General features: G+C 41.2%; 1 protein-coding gene across 1 annotated transcript; it reads left to right on the top strand.

Moving 5' to 3' along the window:
* Positions 1-11,627: 11,627 nt before the first annotated feature.
* On the top strand, positions 11,628-16,191 carry LOC112216342 (insulin-like growth factor-binding protein 5). Its single transcript, XM_024376255.2, has 4 exons — positions 11,628-12,250; positions 13,291-13,325; positions 14,307-14,426; positions 14,695-16,191. Exons 1-4 carry the CDS (start codon positions 11,920-11,922, stop codon positions 14,806-14,808), a joined length of 600 nt encoding a protein of 199 aa, XP_024232023.1. The 5' UTR covers positions 11,628-11,919; the 3' UTR covers positions 14,809-16,191.
* The last annotated feature ends 1,741 nt before the right edge of the window (positions 16,192-17,932 follow it).

Below are 17,932 nucleotides of genomic sequence, written 5' to 3'. Positions count from 1 at the left end.
AACAGTTCTTGTGCTGACAATGTTTCCAGTGGCAGTTTGGAACTCGGTAGTGAGTGTTGCAACCGAGGACAGCACTCAATGGTCCAGTTCTGTGAGCTTGTGTGGCCTACCACGTCGCGGCTGAGCTGTTGTTGCTCATAGATGTTTCCACTTCAGGATAACAGCCCTCATAGGTGACTGGGGTAGCAATTTGACGAACTGACTTGTTGGAAAGGTGGCATCCTATGACGGTGCCATTTTGAAAGTCATTGAACTCTTCAGTATGGTCCATTCTACTGCCAATGTTTATCTATGGAGATAGCGTCGCTGTGTGCTTAACTTTATACACCTGTCATCAACGGGTGTGGCGAAATAGTCGAATCCACTCATTTGAATGGGTGTCCACATGCAGTGTGTGTGTATACACACACACACACACACACACACACACACACACACACACACACACACACACACACACACACACACACACACACACACACATAAAAGTATGTGACGGGATGTATAGACATTATGGACAGTATGTGGATAGAATATGTAGTATATCTGAAGAATACGTAGATAGTATATGTACAGCAATAGTTGAATGGCATGGCCTTGACTGGAATACAGGATATACATATGAAATGGGTAAAACAGTATGTAAAGTGACCAGTATTCTATCATTAAAATGACCAGTGCTCCATGTCAATGTACATAGGGCTGCAGCCTCTAAGGTGCAGGGTTGAGTAACCAAGCGGTAGCCGGCTAGTGACGGTGACTAAGTTCAGGACATGATACTGATGGGAGGCCGGCTAGTAATGGCTAATTAACAGTTGGATGGACCTGAGATAGAAGCTGTTTTTCAGTCTCTCGTCACAACTGTGATACACCTGTACTGACCTAAACAGGCCGTGGCTCGGGTGGCTGACATCCTTGATGATTTTCTGGGACTTCCTGTGACACAGAGTGCTGTAGATGTCCTGGAGGGCTGGCAGTGGGTCCCCGGTGATGCGTTGAGCAGACTGCACCACGCTCTGGAGAACTCTGCTGTTGTGGACGGTGCAGTTGCCTTGACAGGATGCTCTCAATTGTGCATCTGTAAAAGTTTGTGAGGTTCTTAGGGGCCAAGCCAAATTTCTTCAGCCTCCTGTGGTTGAAGAGGAGCTGTTGCGCCTTCTTCACCACACTGTATATAGATGGAACACTTCAGATTGTCAGTGGTGTGTACTCAAGAACTTGAAGCTTTTCTCCTTCTCCACTGTGGCAGTGGGTCTAGGGTGTTGGATAAGGTGGAGGTGATATGATCCTTAACTAGCCTCTCAAAGCACTTCACGATGACAGAAGTGAGTGCTACGGGGCAATAGTAATTTCGTTCAATTACCTACGCCTTCTTGGGGACAGGAACAATGGTGGACATCTTGAAGAAAGTGGGGACAGACTGGGATAGGGAGAGATTGAAAATGTCCGTAAACACGCCAGCTAGCTTGTCTGAGCATGCTCTGAGGATGCGGGACGGGATGCCGGCAGCCTTGGACCGGCAGCCTTGTGAGGGTTAACACGTTTAAATGTCTTACTCACGTTGGCCACAGAGAACGAGAGCTCATAGTCCTCGGGAGCTGCCCAGGTGTGTGCCACAATGCTGATGTTTCACAATTAGATTGTGAAGTAATGAGATGTACAGGCCTAACAGAAAATCAAACAGTCAACAGTTACTCTGAGAGTTTCACTGAGTCACAATTTTAAATGGAAAACTACTGTCAGGAGCTGCTATTAAATCATTGACTTTCCAACCCCAGCCTCTCTCTCTCTCACACACACACCCTGGCTGGCCCTACCTAGCTGTCTACAGCTGGACAGCCCGACCGCCTCCCCAGCGTCCCCACTGCCCTGGGTAACCACCCCACTCTGCCCTCTCAGCCAGCCAGCCAGCCAGGGAGAGCCAGAACCACAGCTACAGTTAGAGCCAGTGGCCGGCAAGACAAAGCCAAGCAGAATTAGGTGAAAGGTGATCCAGCCCATACAGGAGGAGGTAGTCCTCCTGCGTCTCTGGCTGCTAACCTGTGCAACTATTTCCCCCTCTCAGGCACACATACAGTAACATCTCTTCCACACAGACCTACCTGGGTTCAAATCATGCTTCAGTTGTGATGGATTGAGCTTGCATCCCACAACGGAACCAACACGATAGTCCCAAAAGTGCAAATCCCGCACTTTAGGCAAGCTCAAACACATGTTTAAAACAATTACTATTTAAACCAAGATTCTGTCCTGGATCCCGCATGAGTATTCACAGTTTGAAACTGAACACCTTCGGTTATTCACAGTCTGAAACTAAACTCCTTCGGTTTCCCTGAGTGAAAGTCCAGGGCTCATTCTCCTTCTTTCCTATGTACTCCCAGTTCAGTTCAATCTGTAGGCTTTTACTGTACTGGCAGTACTGCACTTGACAGGTTCTACTGACTACATTAGTAGAAGGTACTTTAAAAGGTTATACATGTCTGAATGAAAGATTCACAGATGCACCTGGGCTTAGATAGGCTGATGAAATAGGAATGGAGTTTGAATCAATTGGAATGGAATTCAAATACATCTGTTGAACTAAGTGGAATGCCACAGATCAAAGATGTTCTTCTGCTAGAATCGCAGAGGACAGATAAGCCTAGATTTGAGTACACAGGGGCAGTGTCTGACGGAGGTGAAATGAATCACTTGTGAAAGCGTAATGAGGAAACATGAAGATTCCAGTGACGCATATTCTGACAGGAACATGACCTTTATGGGGAAAGAAAGCTCCCGTACTGTCCATATCTGGGGGAATTTTATAGGATGTGCGTCATGACAACGGAGAATTGATAACGACATCACAAAGTATGGATGTGGAGTTCTTTATTGGTCACTCTAAACGTCTAATATCAAACTAATTGAACCTTACCTGCAGATTGCTATCAGACTCGCATGTGGGAATTATTGTGTTACCCTTTAATGAAGGGGGTTCAGATTCTGAGAAACTTGCTTGGAAAATGGCCTCCATCTCGCACAAGTACACATCTCACATTGGTCAGGAATATGAGGAACATCACCTTCAACAAACTGTCAGCCCTGACGCTACTGAGAAAGGCTTTATGCATAAATTGTGCATATAATTAAAGTACACTGCACTGTTAATATTCTCATAGTAGGCTTAGTTGCAAATCAGTTGTGAATACTTGCAGGCGTCGCAAATCCTTGCAGGAGGCTATAGGACTATTATGGTAACACTTTACATACTTAAAAGGATTTATAAAGAGGTTATATGTAGGCCTAACATATAAACTTTCCATAATTATCAACTACATATAAAACCTTTATCCTTAAAGTATACCTAATTTTAAGTGTTACCACAAGTTTGAGCTGCTGTGTTGCTCTTTTCCACTAAACCGGAATGAAAAGAAACCAGTGTCTACCCATTCCTTGAGATCTTGGTAGAGGTTTGTGTGCACAGCCTAGGGCCAGGCAGGATAATGTTTAGTTTCCAACTCTAAAACCCAGGAGAGGAAGTCCATCAAGCTTGCCCAACTTGCCACTGGAAGAATACATGCCACTACTCCTCCTGCCTGCCTCACTTTCACTTCCACATTCAGTCTCATAAATTACCGTGCTGCAACCCTTCTCCCATCCTCTAATTTACAACAGAATGCTAGCATGCTTTCCTGTGCTAAACCACCAGGACACTTTGTGCAAACTGGGTTGTATGACAGAGAGGAGGGAGCTGTTGGTCAGGCTAGGTTATAACCCTAGCCTACATATGAGCACATCAGCTGAATAAATGCAGAGCAATATTCTCTGACTCAATTGAATAACAACTGCATCTCAAGCAGCAGAGACCTTCAGCAAGCGATGCCTGCCACTAACCCTCCCTCACACACACACACACACACACACACACACACACACACACACACACACACACACACAGGGACATTTTTGAGGTAGTGGCTTCACATTGATGAACAGAGACAGCAGGGGGCTCTCAGAGGGAATTTAATATGACTTTTAGAAAATTGTCAGCAATAAGATTCCAGGAGGATAAGATTACTGAGGATGGATGGAAAAGCAATCTTGGGCACAACCATGAATGATGGTATGTAGAGAGAACCCTCTCTCATATTGTGTGTAATCCCCAACATTTCAAAATGAATGATCGGGAGAACCAACATTTTTACTGTTTAAATGCACATACAGTGCCTTGCGAAAGTATTCGGCCCCCTTGAACTTGCACGCCCAATTTTTCAGTTTTTGATTTGTTAAAAAAGTTTTAAATATCCAATAAATGTCGTTCCACTTCATGATTGTGTCCCACTTGTTGTTGATTCTTCACAAAAAAATACAGTTTTATATCTTTATGTTTGAAGCCTGAAATGTGGCAAAAGGTTGCAAAGTTCAAGGGGGCCGAATACTTTCGCAAGGCACTGTAATATTGAAATTCCCTTTAAATGTGAAAAAGATCTGGTTGAGTGGTCGTTGGCTAAATCTTTGGATGCACGAATGACACATCATGGAAAAATACAAAATATGTTTTATTTTACACATACTCCAGGTTGACCATACAATAATAGATTATATATATTTTTTAAATGCAGCAAGGCAGACACACAAAGTTAAGATGATGCCTTTCACTTGTCAGTCTGGTACACACATGATGCTGCCAGTCTAGTACACACACACATGATGCTGCCAGTCTAGTAGACACATGATGCTGCCGGTCTAGTAGACACATGATGCTGCTGGTCTAGTACACACATGATGCTGCTGGTCTAGTAGACACATGATGCTGCCAGTCTAGTACACACATGATGCTGCCAGTCTAGTACACACGATGCCCTTCACTCACCAGTCTAGTACACACATGATGCTGCCAGTCTAGTACACACATGATGCTGCCAGTCTAGTACACACATGATGCTGCCAGTCTAGTAGACACATGATGCTGCCAGTCTAGTACACACACACATGATGCTGCCAGTCTAGTAGACACATGATGCTGCCGGTCTAGTACACACAGGATGCCATTTACTAGTCAGTCTAGTACACACACATGATGCTGCCAGTCTAGTACACACGATGCCCTTCACTCACCAGTCTAGTACACACATTATGCTGCCAGTCTAGTAGACACATGATGCTGCCAGTCTAGTACACACATGATGCTGCCAGTCTAGTACACACAATGCCCTTCACTCACCAGTCTAGTACACACATGATGCTGCCAGTCTAGTAGACACATGATGCTGCCAGTCTAGTAGACACATGATGCTGCCAGTCTAGTACACACACATGATGCCAGTCTAGTACACACACGATGCCCTTCACTCACCAGTCTAGTGCAGTCTACCTCCCTGTCATAAGACAGTTTAAGACATGGGCCCTAAACTATGTCCCAAATGGAACCCCATTCCCTACTTTATTGAGCAAAATGTACTTACTACGAATGTGAAATGTGGTTGTCTCACCTAGCTATCGTAAGATGAATGCACTAACTTTGGGGTGGCAGGTAGCCTAGTGGTTAGAGCGTTGGGCCAGTAATCAAAAAGGTTGCTAGATCGAATACCCGAGCTGACAAAATAAAAATCTGTCATTCTGCCCCTGACCAAGGCAGTTAACTCACTGTTCTCCGGTAGGCTGTCATTGTAAGTAAGAATTTGTTCTTAACTGACTTGCTTAGTAAAAATAAATATTTAAGTCGCTCTGGCTAAGAGCTTCTGCTAAATTACTAAAAATGTGTATAGAAAAATAGGGTGCCATTTGGGTCGCAGAAACCCATCTAACCATCTTTTCATAGGACAACCCTGTTTTTATTGAGACAGCATATTGATTTGAGGAACTGTACTTTAAGGCCGAATTCGTGTGTGAAGAAACCAAAGCACGCAGATTGACCACATGAAATCTACCACTTGCCAGTCTGCCTCGCTGTCATGTGACAGTTGAATTCATCGTCATGTGTAACGGATGTGAAATGGCTAGCTAGTTAGCGGTGGTGCGTGCTAATAGCGTTTCAATCGGTCACTTGCTCTGAGACCTTGAAGTAGTGATTCTCCTTGCTCTGCAAGGGCCGTGGCTTTTGTGGAGTGATGGGTAACGATGGTTCATGGGTGACTGTTGTTGATGTGTGCAGAGGGTCCCTGGTTTGCGCCCGGGTATGGGTGAGGGGACGGTCTAAAGTTATACTGTTACATTGATGCTGTTGAACCGGATCACTGGTTGCTGTGGAAAAGGAGGAGGTCAAAAGGGGGGTGAGTGTAACGGATGTGAAATGGCTAGCTAGTTAGCGGTGGTGCACAGCTTGGGGAGAAACCCTGTTTTCGTTGACAGTATATTGATGCATTAGCCCAGTGGTCCCAGCCCTGTAATGCTCTTGCCAATTCTGTTGCTGTCATTTGACAGGCCAAACATGTTTGGAATGGCAGCGTTAGCCAATCAGCACCTTTATTGTTCTATGCGATGTGCCATTCCAAAATGGCTGCAGTGGCAACAGAGGACAAAAAGGGAAGTTTCTAGGGGGGGAAAATGGAGCAGTGTGGATAACCGCAACATTTGAAGTACAGTGGCATATCCCATCCCTGCATTGAGGAATGTAACCATGATTGCGTTCTGACCCCAGTGCAGCTCAGTGTGAACAAGCGTAACGGTAGGGCGGGTATCTTCTGGCAAGCTAGCTGTTCACACCAGACACACTAGCTACTAGCCACCTTGCTGTATAGGCATTGCTCTAGCATACCAGTATTCTTGTGAAATGCTTACCTTTTGTCCAGTATCTCATTAATTAATTTAGAAAATGCACTTGTGTTCATTAGGTAAGACTCCAAAAAGCTACAGTAGAAAAACTTTGCAGAAGTATAGTGCTTCCTAGTGACTGTTACGTACAACAACGGAAGTCAGGAAGCAGGTGCAGAAGGTGAGTTTAAAAATGAATAAATGCAGAACAAGAAAAGCATACACAACGTGAAACAAAACAGTACTACCTAGTGAACCATGGCTACTGAGGGCTAAATAAAGGGAGAGAAATCAAGGAAATAATGATGTCCAGGTGTGGGTAATGATGGTTGCCAGGGCCGGTGGTCAGTTGACCGGTGACGTTGAGCAACTACAGTGAGTCATTCAAAGCAAGCCATGAGAGAGACTGACAATCTGTTAAACCAATTCCATATCAAAAACATAAAATGTGATCTATAATGAAATAGAATAGGTCAGTCGGTCTGTCTGTGTACAGAGACCTGTTTCCAGAGAAAAAATTAGTAATCCAGGGAGTGTGGAAAAAGAGAGCCCCCATTGGTCTGGCATGTCTCTTGGATTCTCCTGACAAAACATGTGGAAACAGACTAGCTAGGGCTGTAGCTGTTGTAGCTCACTGATGGGAACATAAGACTGCAGGTGATTTCTGCTCTTAGTGCCAAGATCAATCATCCCTAATAAGAACACCAGGCGGCTGACGACTAAACAGGTTTTCACCAAGTGGGGTTCCGGAACTATTGACATCTTTCTAAATCCTGTTTTATGCTCTCTGAAATGATGTCATAATGTTCATGTTGCCTCGTGACAACAGTATATAAACACAGAATCTTGTCCTTACAGGAGTCTCCTCCATGGTAGTGGTGGAAATGTACCCAATTATCATAAAGGTAAAGATACCTTAATAGAAAATGACTCAAGTTAAAGTGAAAGTAACCTAGTAAAATACTACTTTAGTAAAAGTCTAAAAGTATTTTTTTTTTAAATGTACTTAAGTACAGTGGTAGAAAAAAGACTCAATTGTCATAGTTAAGTAAAAGCACAAAATAAAAGTAAATGCTATACATCAAATTCCTGATATTAAGCAAACCAGATGGCACAATATAACTTTTTATATAATTTAGAAACACAGTATTTGTGTTTAGTGAGTCCAACAGATAAGAGGCAGTAGGGATGACAACACATTATATTGACAGGTGTGTGAATTGGACCATATTACGGTTCTGCCAGAGAATTAAAATGTAATGAGTACTTTTGGGTGTCAGGGAAAATGCGTGGGAGTAAAAGTACATATTTTCTTTAGAAATGTAGTGGAGCAAAAGTAAAAGTTGTCAAAAATATAAATAGTAAAGTACAGATACCCTCCCCAAATCAAATCAAATCAAATCAAATCAAATTTTATTTGTCACATACACATGGTTAGCAGATGTTAATGCGAGTGTAGCGAAATGCTTGTGCTTCTAGTTCCGACAATGCAGTAATAACGAACAAGTAATCTAACTAACAATTCCAAAAAAACTACTGTCTTATACACAGTGTAAGGGGATAAGGAATATGTACATAAGGATATATGAATGAGTGATGGTACAGAGCAGCATAGGCAAGATACAGTAGATGATATCGAGTACAGTATATACATATGAGATGAGTATGTAAACCAAGTGGCATAGTTAAAGTGGCTAGTGATACATGTGTTACATAAGGATGCAGTCGATGATATAGAGTACAGTATCTACGTATGCATATGAGATGAATAATGTAGGGTAAGTAACATTATATAAGGTAGCATTGTTTAAAGTGGCTAGTGATATATTTACATCATTTCCCATCAATTCCCATTATTAAAGTGGCTGGAGTAGAGTCAGTGTCATTGACAGTGTGTTGGCAGTAGCCACTCAATGTTAGTGGTGGCTGTTTAACAGTCTGATGGCCTTGAGATAGAAGCTGTTTTTCAGTCTCTCGGTCCCAGCTTTGATGCACCTGTACTGACCTCGCCTTCTGGATGACAGCGGGGTGAACAGGCAGTAGTTTAGTAGTACTTAAGTAGTAATTTAAAGTATTTTTACTTAAGTGCTTTAGGCTACACCATGGTAGTAAGACAAACTACAACACCCAACACAATGACAAATATGCTCTATAGATAAGAGTGGATTTCTAACCTATGGAGCTCTAACCCATATAAATAGAAATAGATGAGTCAATCTAATTCTATGGTCTATTAGAGTCTATTAGAGTCATTCTAATTCTATTGAATCATTCTAATTCTATGGTCTATTAGAGTCATTCTAATTCTATTGAATCATTCTAATTCTATGGGTACATTAGAGTCATTCTAATTCTATTGAATCATTCTAATTCTATGGGTACGTTAGAGTCATTCTAAAGCTATTGAATCATTCTAATTCTATGGTCTATTAGAGTCATTCTAATTCTATTGAATCATTCTAATTATATGGGTTCATTAGTGTCATTCTAATTCTATTGAATCATTCTAATTCTATGGTCTATTAGAGTCATTCTAATTCTATTGAATCATTCTAATTCTATGTGCCATCATATGATCCTCCAGCAAAGGCTGGTTTATGCATTATATTGTTGTTTGATGTATTTGGACAAGACCAATAAAATGTACTCTAATATGCATTATACCCCCATCTCTTTTGCTATTCTATGCCTAATATGTGTAAGTGGTATGAAATATGAAGAGTTGTGAGTCTCAGAATGGGTGAGAGTGATCTCTTGAAGATCGCACCTGTGAAGCAAATGTTGAACGGTTGAATGGATAGATGGATTGCATTATTAGCTGCTGCCTGCCTCAGCCCTTTCTCTATTATGGTCAGTATGTACACTACCATTCAAAAGTTTGGGGTCACTTAGAAATGTCTTTGTTTTTGAAAGAAAATACATTTTTTTGTCCATTAAAATAACATCAAATTGATCAGAAATACAGTGTTGACATTGTTAATGTTGACTATTGTAGCTGGAAACGGCTGATTGTTTATGGACTATCTACATAGGTGTACAGAGGCCCATTATCAGCAACCATCACTCCTGTGTTCCAATGGGACATTGTGTTAGCTAATCCAAGTTTATAATTTTAAAAGGCTAATTGATCATTAGAAAACCCTTTTTCAACTATGTTAGCACAGCTGAAAACTGTTGTGGTGATTAAAGAAGCAATAAAACTGGCCTTCTTTAGACTAGTTGAGTATCTGGAGCATCAGCATTTGTGGGTTCGATTACAGGCTCAAAATGTCCAGAAACAAAGCACTTTCTTCTGAAACTCGTCAGTCTATTCTTGTTCTGAGAAATTAAAGCTATTCCATGCAAGAAATTGACAAGAAACTGCATACTACTCGCTTTTTTTTTTTTTTACCTTTATTTAACCAGGCAAGTCAGTTAAGAACAAATTCTTAATTTCAATGACAGCCTAGGAACAGCGGGTTAACTGCCTGTTCAGGGGCAGAAGGACAGATTTTGTACCTTGTCAGCTCAGGGGTTTGAACTTGACACCTTCCGGTCACTAGTCCAACGCTCTAACCACTAGGCTACCCTACTCCCTTCACAGAACAGCGCAAACTGTCTCTAACCAGAATAGAAAGAGGAGTGGGAGGCCCCAGTGCTTGTTCTCTTGCTCAGTTGTGCACCGGGGCCTCCCACTCCTCTTTCTATTCTGGTTAGAGCCAACTGTATTATGAGACAAAACTACACATTTTGGAGTGGCCTTTTATTGTCCCCAGCACAAGGTGCACTTGTGTAATGATCATGCTGTTTAATCAGCTTCTTGATATGCCACACCTGTCAGGTGGATGGATTATCTTGGTAAAGGATAAATGCTCACTAGCAGGATGTAAACAAATTTGTGCACAACATTTGAGAGAAATATTTTTTTGTGCGTATGGAACATTTCTGGGATCTTTTATTTCAGCTCATGGAACATGGGACCAACACTTTACATATTGTGTTTATATTTTTGGTCAGTGTATTTCAATTGACTGATTTGCTTATATGAACTGTAACTCAGTTAAATCTTTAAAATTGTTGCATGTTACATTTATATTTCTGTTCAGTGTATAATGTGTTAAATACCCAGTCCGACCATCATCAAGCCCTGTCATCCCTGGTCTCAACGATCATGTTCACTATAGTTTGTCAGGAGGTGGGATAGTCCCCCTGTTGGAGTGATACCAATCCATTCAACATTGTTTGATTTGGAAAAAGTTGAGCAAACCAATGGGCTATAGTTATGCACATGCATTACACAAGGTAAGAACAAGATACACCAGCTGCTGAAAAATGTTTTTCATGGCAATCCACTTTCAGTTTATATTAAAACACTTCTACTTCTGGGAACCTTTCTTGAATAACGTTTGGCACACGTCTAGGTAGATCATTATTACATTGTACTGATAAAATAAGCTATTTGTTTGGTTATTTTAACTTTATCCTGTACACAGACAGTTCATTATCCTCTCTGCAATTCGATCAACTTTTGTTGTTTTAATTTATTTATCAAAGTTATCTTTTTATTTAGTGCCTGTTTTGCAAGATCCAATCAGTACTCTGTATTCTTCTCTGGTCGGGGTTGACAGAGCATTAGAACAAGTCTTATAGTGCTAAACATTGCAGTCCATATAGTTGAATACAATGCAATAGCTTTGTTTAATTGCTACCATGGAAAATATGACCAGAATGGTCTCACAACCAAGTATAACGGGGAGAAGTGTATGTTGCACAATGTATACTGTTTAATGGGGGGTTGAAAGGAAGAGGTGGGGGAGATTTTGATCATTTCCAAAAGGAAAATAAACCACCCCCACCTCTTCCTCTACTCCCTCTCTGCCTTCCTCTCCCTCATCCTCTCTCTCTCTCTCTCTCTGAGTCCCAGCCCCTGAAGGTGTCATAACTGTGTTCTCTCTCTCCCTCTCTATCACCGCCTTTCAGATCTTTAAAAGCTGCTGCTTTGCTGTGTCTCGGTCTCCGTTTGTCTCCTCTAGCACTGCAGAGGACTCCTGGCTGTCTTGAGATTAAACCGGCTAAGCATCAAGCAAAGCTGAAGAGACAGAAAGAAGACGGAGAAACAGGAGAGAAGAAATAGCATTAGCCACATTTGACTGAGAGAGGGAGGGAGAAAGAGAGAGTGTGGAGCTGAACCTGAGACCTGGACAGAAAATGCCTCTCCTTTCTAACTTAACGACTATTATCTTGTTGTTGATTGCTCACTGCGGATCTTCGACTCTAGCTAACCGTTTGGGACCCTACAAGGGTTGTTTCTCGTGTAAAGAACCAGGTCGGGCCCCCCGCGAACATATTGGGCAGGCAGGCAGTACATCAATGTTGGCCCAGGGAGAGCCCTGTGGTGTGTACACCATGAGCTGTGCCAAGGGGCTGCGCTGCGTGCCTCTTCCTCAGGAACACAGCCCTCTCCAGGCTCTGTTGCAGGGCAGGGGCTTCTGCACCAAGCACAGCAGGACCAGTCCCACGGAGAGGCCCCACCCCACAGGTAAGACTGAGACACACACCACCAGCACCTCTAATAGTATTCAATTCAGCGCTGTGTTGTGTGTGTTAGGGCAAGTATACTACAGATTAGTTTATTAAGGGGGTAGCTGTGGTAGCATGTAGTAGGACACACAATCTCTCATCATCAGTGTGAATATTGTATGTGATGTTGGCATGCACCAAATAGAAATGCTAGTACTGTATTATCATATGAGTATGACATTTAATGTTAGATGCATGACAAGCACTAAACATGGATTTGAAAGGGCTGCATGGTCTTGATTTCTATGCTGCAGTGTCTCTGGAGTCATGTGACTAGGGTTGCACAATTCCGGGAACTTTCCATAAATTCCCTGGTTTTCCAGAATCCTGGTTGGAAGTTTCCTATTTTCCAACTGGGATTTCAGGAAACCAGGGAATTTATTGAAAGTTCCCGGAATTTTGCAATCCTACTTGTGATCAAAATCTAATTTGAGGGACTTTGGAACTAGAAGTCTCAAATGTTGCCTTGAGCAGCATATCATCAGTCATGGAATAAATGGAATTTAGGCTACACTATGATGAACAGACAGTTGTGAGGATCTGTTAAGGCATATTAGTACGTGGTAGCTTGTGTAAATATGTGTGTGTGTGTAAGTATGTGTGTTTGTGTAGGTATGCCTCATGATACATGTGATGTGTATGGTTATGGTACTGTACATGCATTTCAAAGAGAGGTTGTGATCTGTGCGTGTGCATTTTCTTGACAGCACTGAATGAGTGTCACGCTGTCACCCACATTCAGATTATGCTGCTTTTCATTGCAAGCTCTCCACCTACTGTTCAGACTAAGCCACTGCGATCCCTTAGTGAGGACATACTACAGGAACTATACTCATGGGAAATATACACCGGTATCCAGTATATGCTTGATGATTCATGTCTTGCAACAGCTTGAAATAAAATACTTCTAACTTATATAATGATATTAGAGATGGGTTAAGGTTCCGAATAATGCCCTGATTTAATGCATTATTGTTAATATGCTGCTCTCTCCTATAGGTCCACATCCTTCGCATAGTGGTGAAATAGAAAAGGTATGTTTTATCCAAGTATGAAGATAATAATGATTTCTATGTACACTTACTCACACCTGCTTAAATGTGAGAAAATATGTAGAGCTGATTACATAATGTGTTCATATTCATACAGATAGATACTGTATGATGGAAGGAGCCTGGGAGAGTTAGTTATTACTGAAGCTTCTGTGCTATCTAGGTGATACAGTGACAGCATTCTGCAGCCATATGGGGCATGATGTGTCTGCAGCTGCGTGGCAGAACTAATAAGCCATGATGTGAATCAGTCAAGTTTAGACTCGACTGTGGTGGCCTTGGATTTTTCACTTTACAAAAGGAGGTTGATCTGCGATCAAACACAACACACAATTTGTTTCTATAATTTAACAAATATAGTGCATCCGGAATGTCATTTTTTCCACATTTTGTTACGTTACAGCCTTATTCTAAAATGTATTAAATTGTTTTTTCCCCTCACCAATCTACACACAATACCCCCATAATGACAAAGCAAAGAAATGTTATGAATACTTTCCCGAATGCACTGTACTGTCTATATAGTCACAGTTGCTTCAAACCACTGTCTCAGTGACCTGAAAAGGCACAGCCTTTGTCTAACAATATCATTATATAATGACATGATAGTATGTGATATACAATATGTTTAGCTTCTGGCTTCATGCTCCATAACTGACATACATGTCCTATGATATCCACACATGTTGTAGCTACTTCAATAGGATACTTAAGTTAAGGGTTCTCTGCATTTTCTGTCATTTAATAAGCATTTCTGCTTGTGTAGTTACTGTATTTATCAATGTGTAGTTACTGTATTGACCAATGTGTAGTTACTGTATTGACCAATGTGTAGTTACTGTATTCATCAATGTATAGTTACTGTATTTATCAATGTTTAGTTACTGTATGAATCAATGTGTAGTTACTATTTTTATCAAGGTGTAGTTACTATGTTTATCAATGTATCCTTGTTCTGTTTAGGCACCCTGCCGTAAGCTGCTCAATAGTGTTCTGCGTGGTGTTGAGCTCACTATCTTCCTGTCTGATCGTGACATCTATATCCCCAATTGTGATACTCTGGGCTTCTACAGGAAAAAGCAGGTAGATACAGAGCGACATGTTTGCTGACGTGAATATTTGCATGTGTATGTATATTTTCCCGTGTATGTGTTTATGCTATCCATCTATTTAATTGCATGCTATCTCTCTATTTAGTTGCATGCTATCTCTCTATTCAGTTCAGCCCAAAAATATCTCTACAGCCAGAGGCTCTGGATAAAGAAGACTTTTCTTTCAGGACCTCTGGGCATGCAGACAATAGTTCTGTGGTATGATGACATATCATTCTCTCTCCTGTCACACAACACAGTGTCGTTCCTCCAAGGGTATACAGCGTGGCCTCTGTTGGTGTGTGGACGAGCTGGGTACCGCCTTGTCCTCACGTGCCAGCGAAGACGGCACTTTACCATGCGATGGAGATTGAGGGAGGTCTCTGTCCCACAACTTTGAGCCTAGAGGAGGGGAATAGGAGGAGGAGGAGCAGGACATGGAGAGGGGGTGGCTTTAGCTTGTGCTAGACACTGCCTCGACAGGAGAAACCAGGGATTAACCACTTCCTATGGAAATTACCCAAAATTAGGTTACAGTCCTCTAGTCAAGAAACATCTCAACAAAGACACACACCTACAGTACTACAGTAGCAATATCCAGCTTAATGTTCAACAGTTTGCAGCTACAATACCAGTCCTCTGAATCATTCAGTGTGACAATGTGCTATAGCTTACCTAGCTCACATTACCACTTTGTTACTCACTGCCTCAACTAACTGATATCTCAGCTGTATTTCTCCATGATTAATTCCCTGGCTCTTATCCTGGCTTTGTCCGTTCGTTGTAGATGTTCTGTTTTATAGGATAGCTGACACTGCCTGTGTTTGTTATTGACTCAGTAGGCTGAAATACTGTCACGCTGATGTTGGTGTGACACAATGTTTGAAAACATGTCTACGTCACCATCCTCTCTCCCTCTCTCCAAAGATACACTGACATTATGATATTTAATTAATACAATATAAGAATATTCCTTTTCTATTTAATTTATTTTGGAATATGTAGTACTGCTTGAATTTGACACTTATCCTACAATCGCGTCAGAAAAACAGTCATGTGAAACAGTCCATTGTTGTTGAAATGACGTTCCGACTGCTCTGATAGCTGATTGTTTGTACATATTTGGGATTTTTGTGGTTGACAGTGTGTTCTGAAGTGGCAGACAAAAGACGCTTATGGCTGTTACGCTTTTCAAGAAGTTGTTAAGCATATTTTTATATACATCAATATAATATTTTATATATAAATTGTTGGCTTATTTAATGAACTACAATGCCATGTATTTTTATATTGTCAGCATTTTTTTCATTTTTCAAAAAACAGAGGTTATTTTATTTCATTGCTATGGACAACATTGTGCTTTGGCGACAGTAGCACCCTCATGGCAAAATTCACCACACACATCTGAACAATTCAACTGTTATGATTTTTACTTCAAGATTTCTATTTTATTTATACTTTGACCATTTAATATTGGAATGTATCACGGTAATGATTTGCTTTTGGCACATCCTATTACAATGCTCATTTTCGTAAATTTAAATATGTTACAGTTACTTAATTGTCTTTCCCAAGTCCTCACAAAAAAACGTTAAATTGTGTGATGAACTGTGTGATTAGATGGTGTCTATTTCCCACCAATCTTGTTGTGCCAATCTCTTTGCTGTGATGCTAGGTCCATGCACAGGGGGCATGTAAGAATAAAATATAATGATATCAAACTGGATAACAATAAATAAATACATATATTAATATAACAGAGCATTACGGTGTGTTTTATTTGTGAGCTCCACCAGTGCAGTGGCTGTAGTGGGATTGGATCGCATTCATTTTACAAAGGTGCTTAGTCATAGTCACAGTTTGAAGCACCACATCTGTGTAGCAGCCAAATGTAGCACAGCATATCTACTCAGCTAGCCACTTTGTTCTCTTATGTCAGAGTTGATTTAAAATCATGGCCCTGATTTGAAGTATTTGTTTTCTGTTCAAATTAAGATCTGATAACTGTCTCTCCAAAAATATCTAATAACTGTACCTCCAGATCAAGTTACAAATAAATCAACAGGTTAGGAATTAATAGAATGAATAGGCATCAGTATGATGCAGGTTTTCTACCATGTCTAGGGGATACAAAGGACCATTTGCTCTGGCACTTACAGTATACAAGGACACATGCCTGTTTCCAAGGAAACCGCATAGAATATCCAATTTGTCCATGCATAATAATTTGAAATACAGGTCTCGCAGAAGATAATGCAGGAAAGTAAGCAGCTCCCTTTGTTAAATCACACCACATGTCCTGCTTCTGTATCTAGAATGGTTACATTTGCTATTCGTAGGAGAGTGAATATAGGAGACATCCTATAGCTACCTTCTCTGTGCACAGAATCAACTATTTAAAATGTGCTCAGATGGAAGACAGATCAAAATGCTATGCCATTAACATTGCTTGTGGTATATCCTCTATTATAAACCGGGTGTTTCGAGCCCTGATTGCTGATTGGCTGAAAGTTGTGGTATGTAAGATCGTATATACCACGGGTATGACAAAAAAAAACCTTTTTACTGTTATAATTACATTGGCAATCTGTTTATAATAGCAATAACACACCTCTGGGGTTTGTGGTATATGGCTAATGTACCTAGGCTAACAGCTGTATCCAGTCACTCCACGTTGTCCATAAGAACAGCTCTTAGCCGTGGTATATTGGCCATATACCACACCCCTTCATGTTAAATTACTTACTAAGAGCAATGCTGGTGCAATGATTTAGTTATTAGTGGCCAAGGCATATGAGAGATAGTATGTCAGAAGTGCTAACCGAGAGGAGGGTCTGTGTCTCAAATGGCACCCTATTCCCTAGTGCACTATATATTCTGCCCTGGTCAAAAGTAGTGCACTAAATAGGGAATGGTGTCATTTGGGATGCACACAACTCCCCACTGGGCACATAGTGGTAGAATCAACGTTGTTTCAGCCTAGCTCAGTGCTTTCTGTGGTGGTGGTGGGGCAACCAGTGGAAAATAAGGAGCATAGGGGTTGGTAATGTTCTCTAGTTGCGGCGTGATTGACTCAGTGTCCTGTCACTCATGGGGACTCTACATCACTGCCAAGTCTAAGGGTAGAGCTCGAAAATTCAAGCCCCTTGGATGCTGCCATTGAGTTACATTAGAAGTGCCCATCCAAGAAGGCTCAAGGTCATTGGCCACAGATAAAATGACGTCAAATCACGTTATATCTACAGTAGCTTTGATTGGACTGATCATGTCAACATCACACTTTCAAAATCTTAGCTAGCAGTCATTATCATGAATCAAGTAGACAATCTACTGGCAATCCTTTTTAAACCTTGTCATATGAAGAGAAATAATGAAGAGAAATTATAGATAAAATGTATCAGTGCTCATCGGCCATAAACATTATACAACAAGTTGGAAATCGCAAACTCAACAATGAGTGGTTTGGAAGGAATCAGTGGCTAACTGCAAGTATTGCAA

This window comes from Oncorhynchus tshawytscha, linkage group LG16 (genome assembly GCF_018296145.1).
Source record: "Oncorhynchus tshawytscha isolate Ot180627B linkage group LG16, Otsh_v2.0, whole genome shotgun sequence".
NCBI classification, from domain to species: Eukaryota; Metazoa; Chordata; class Actinopteri; order Salmoniformes; family Salmonidae; genus Oncorhynchus; species Oncorhynchus tshawytscha.
This window is presented reverse-complemented; position numbering and strand designations above follow the sequence as displayed.

Coding starts and splice junctions, on each gene's coding strand:
- LOC112216342 (XM_024376255.2), top strand. CDS start 11,920: ATGCCTCTCCTTTCTAACTTAACGACTATTATCTTGTTGTTGATTGCT. Junction 12,251..13,290: donor GGAGAGGCCCCACCCCACAG/GTAAGACTGAGA, acceptor TCTCTCCTATAG/GTCCACATCCTTCGCATAGT. Junction 13,326..14,306: donor ATAGTGGTGAAATAGAAAAG/GTATGTTTTATC, acceptor TGTTCTGTTTAG/GCACCCTGCCGTAAGCTGCT.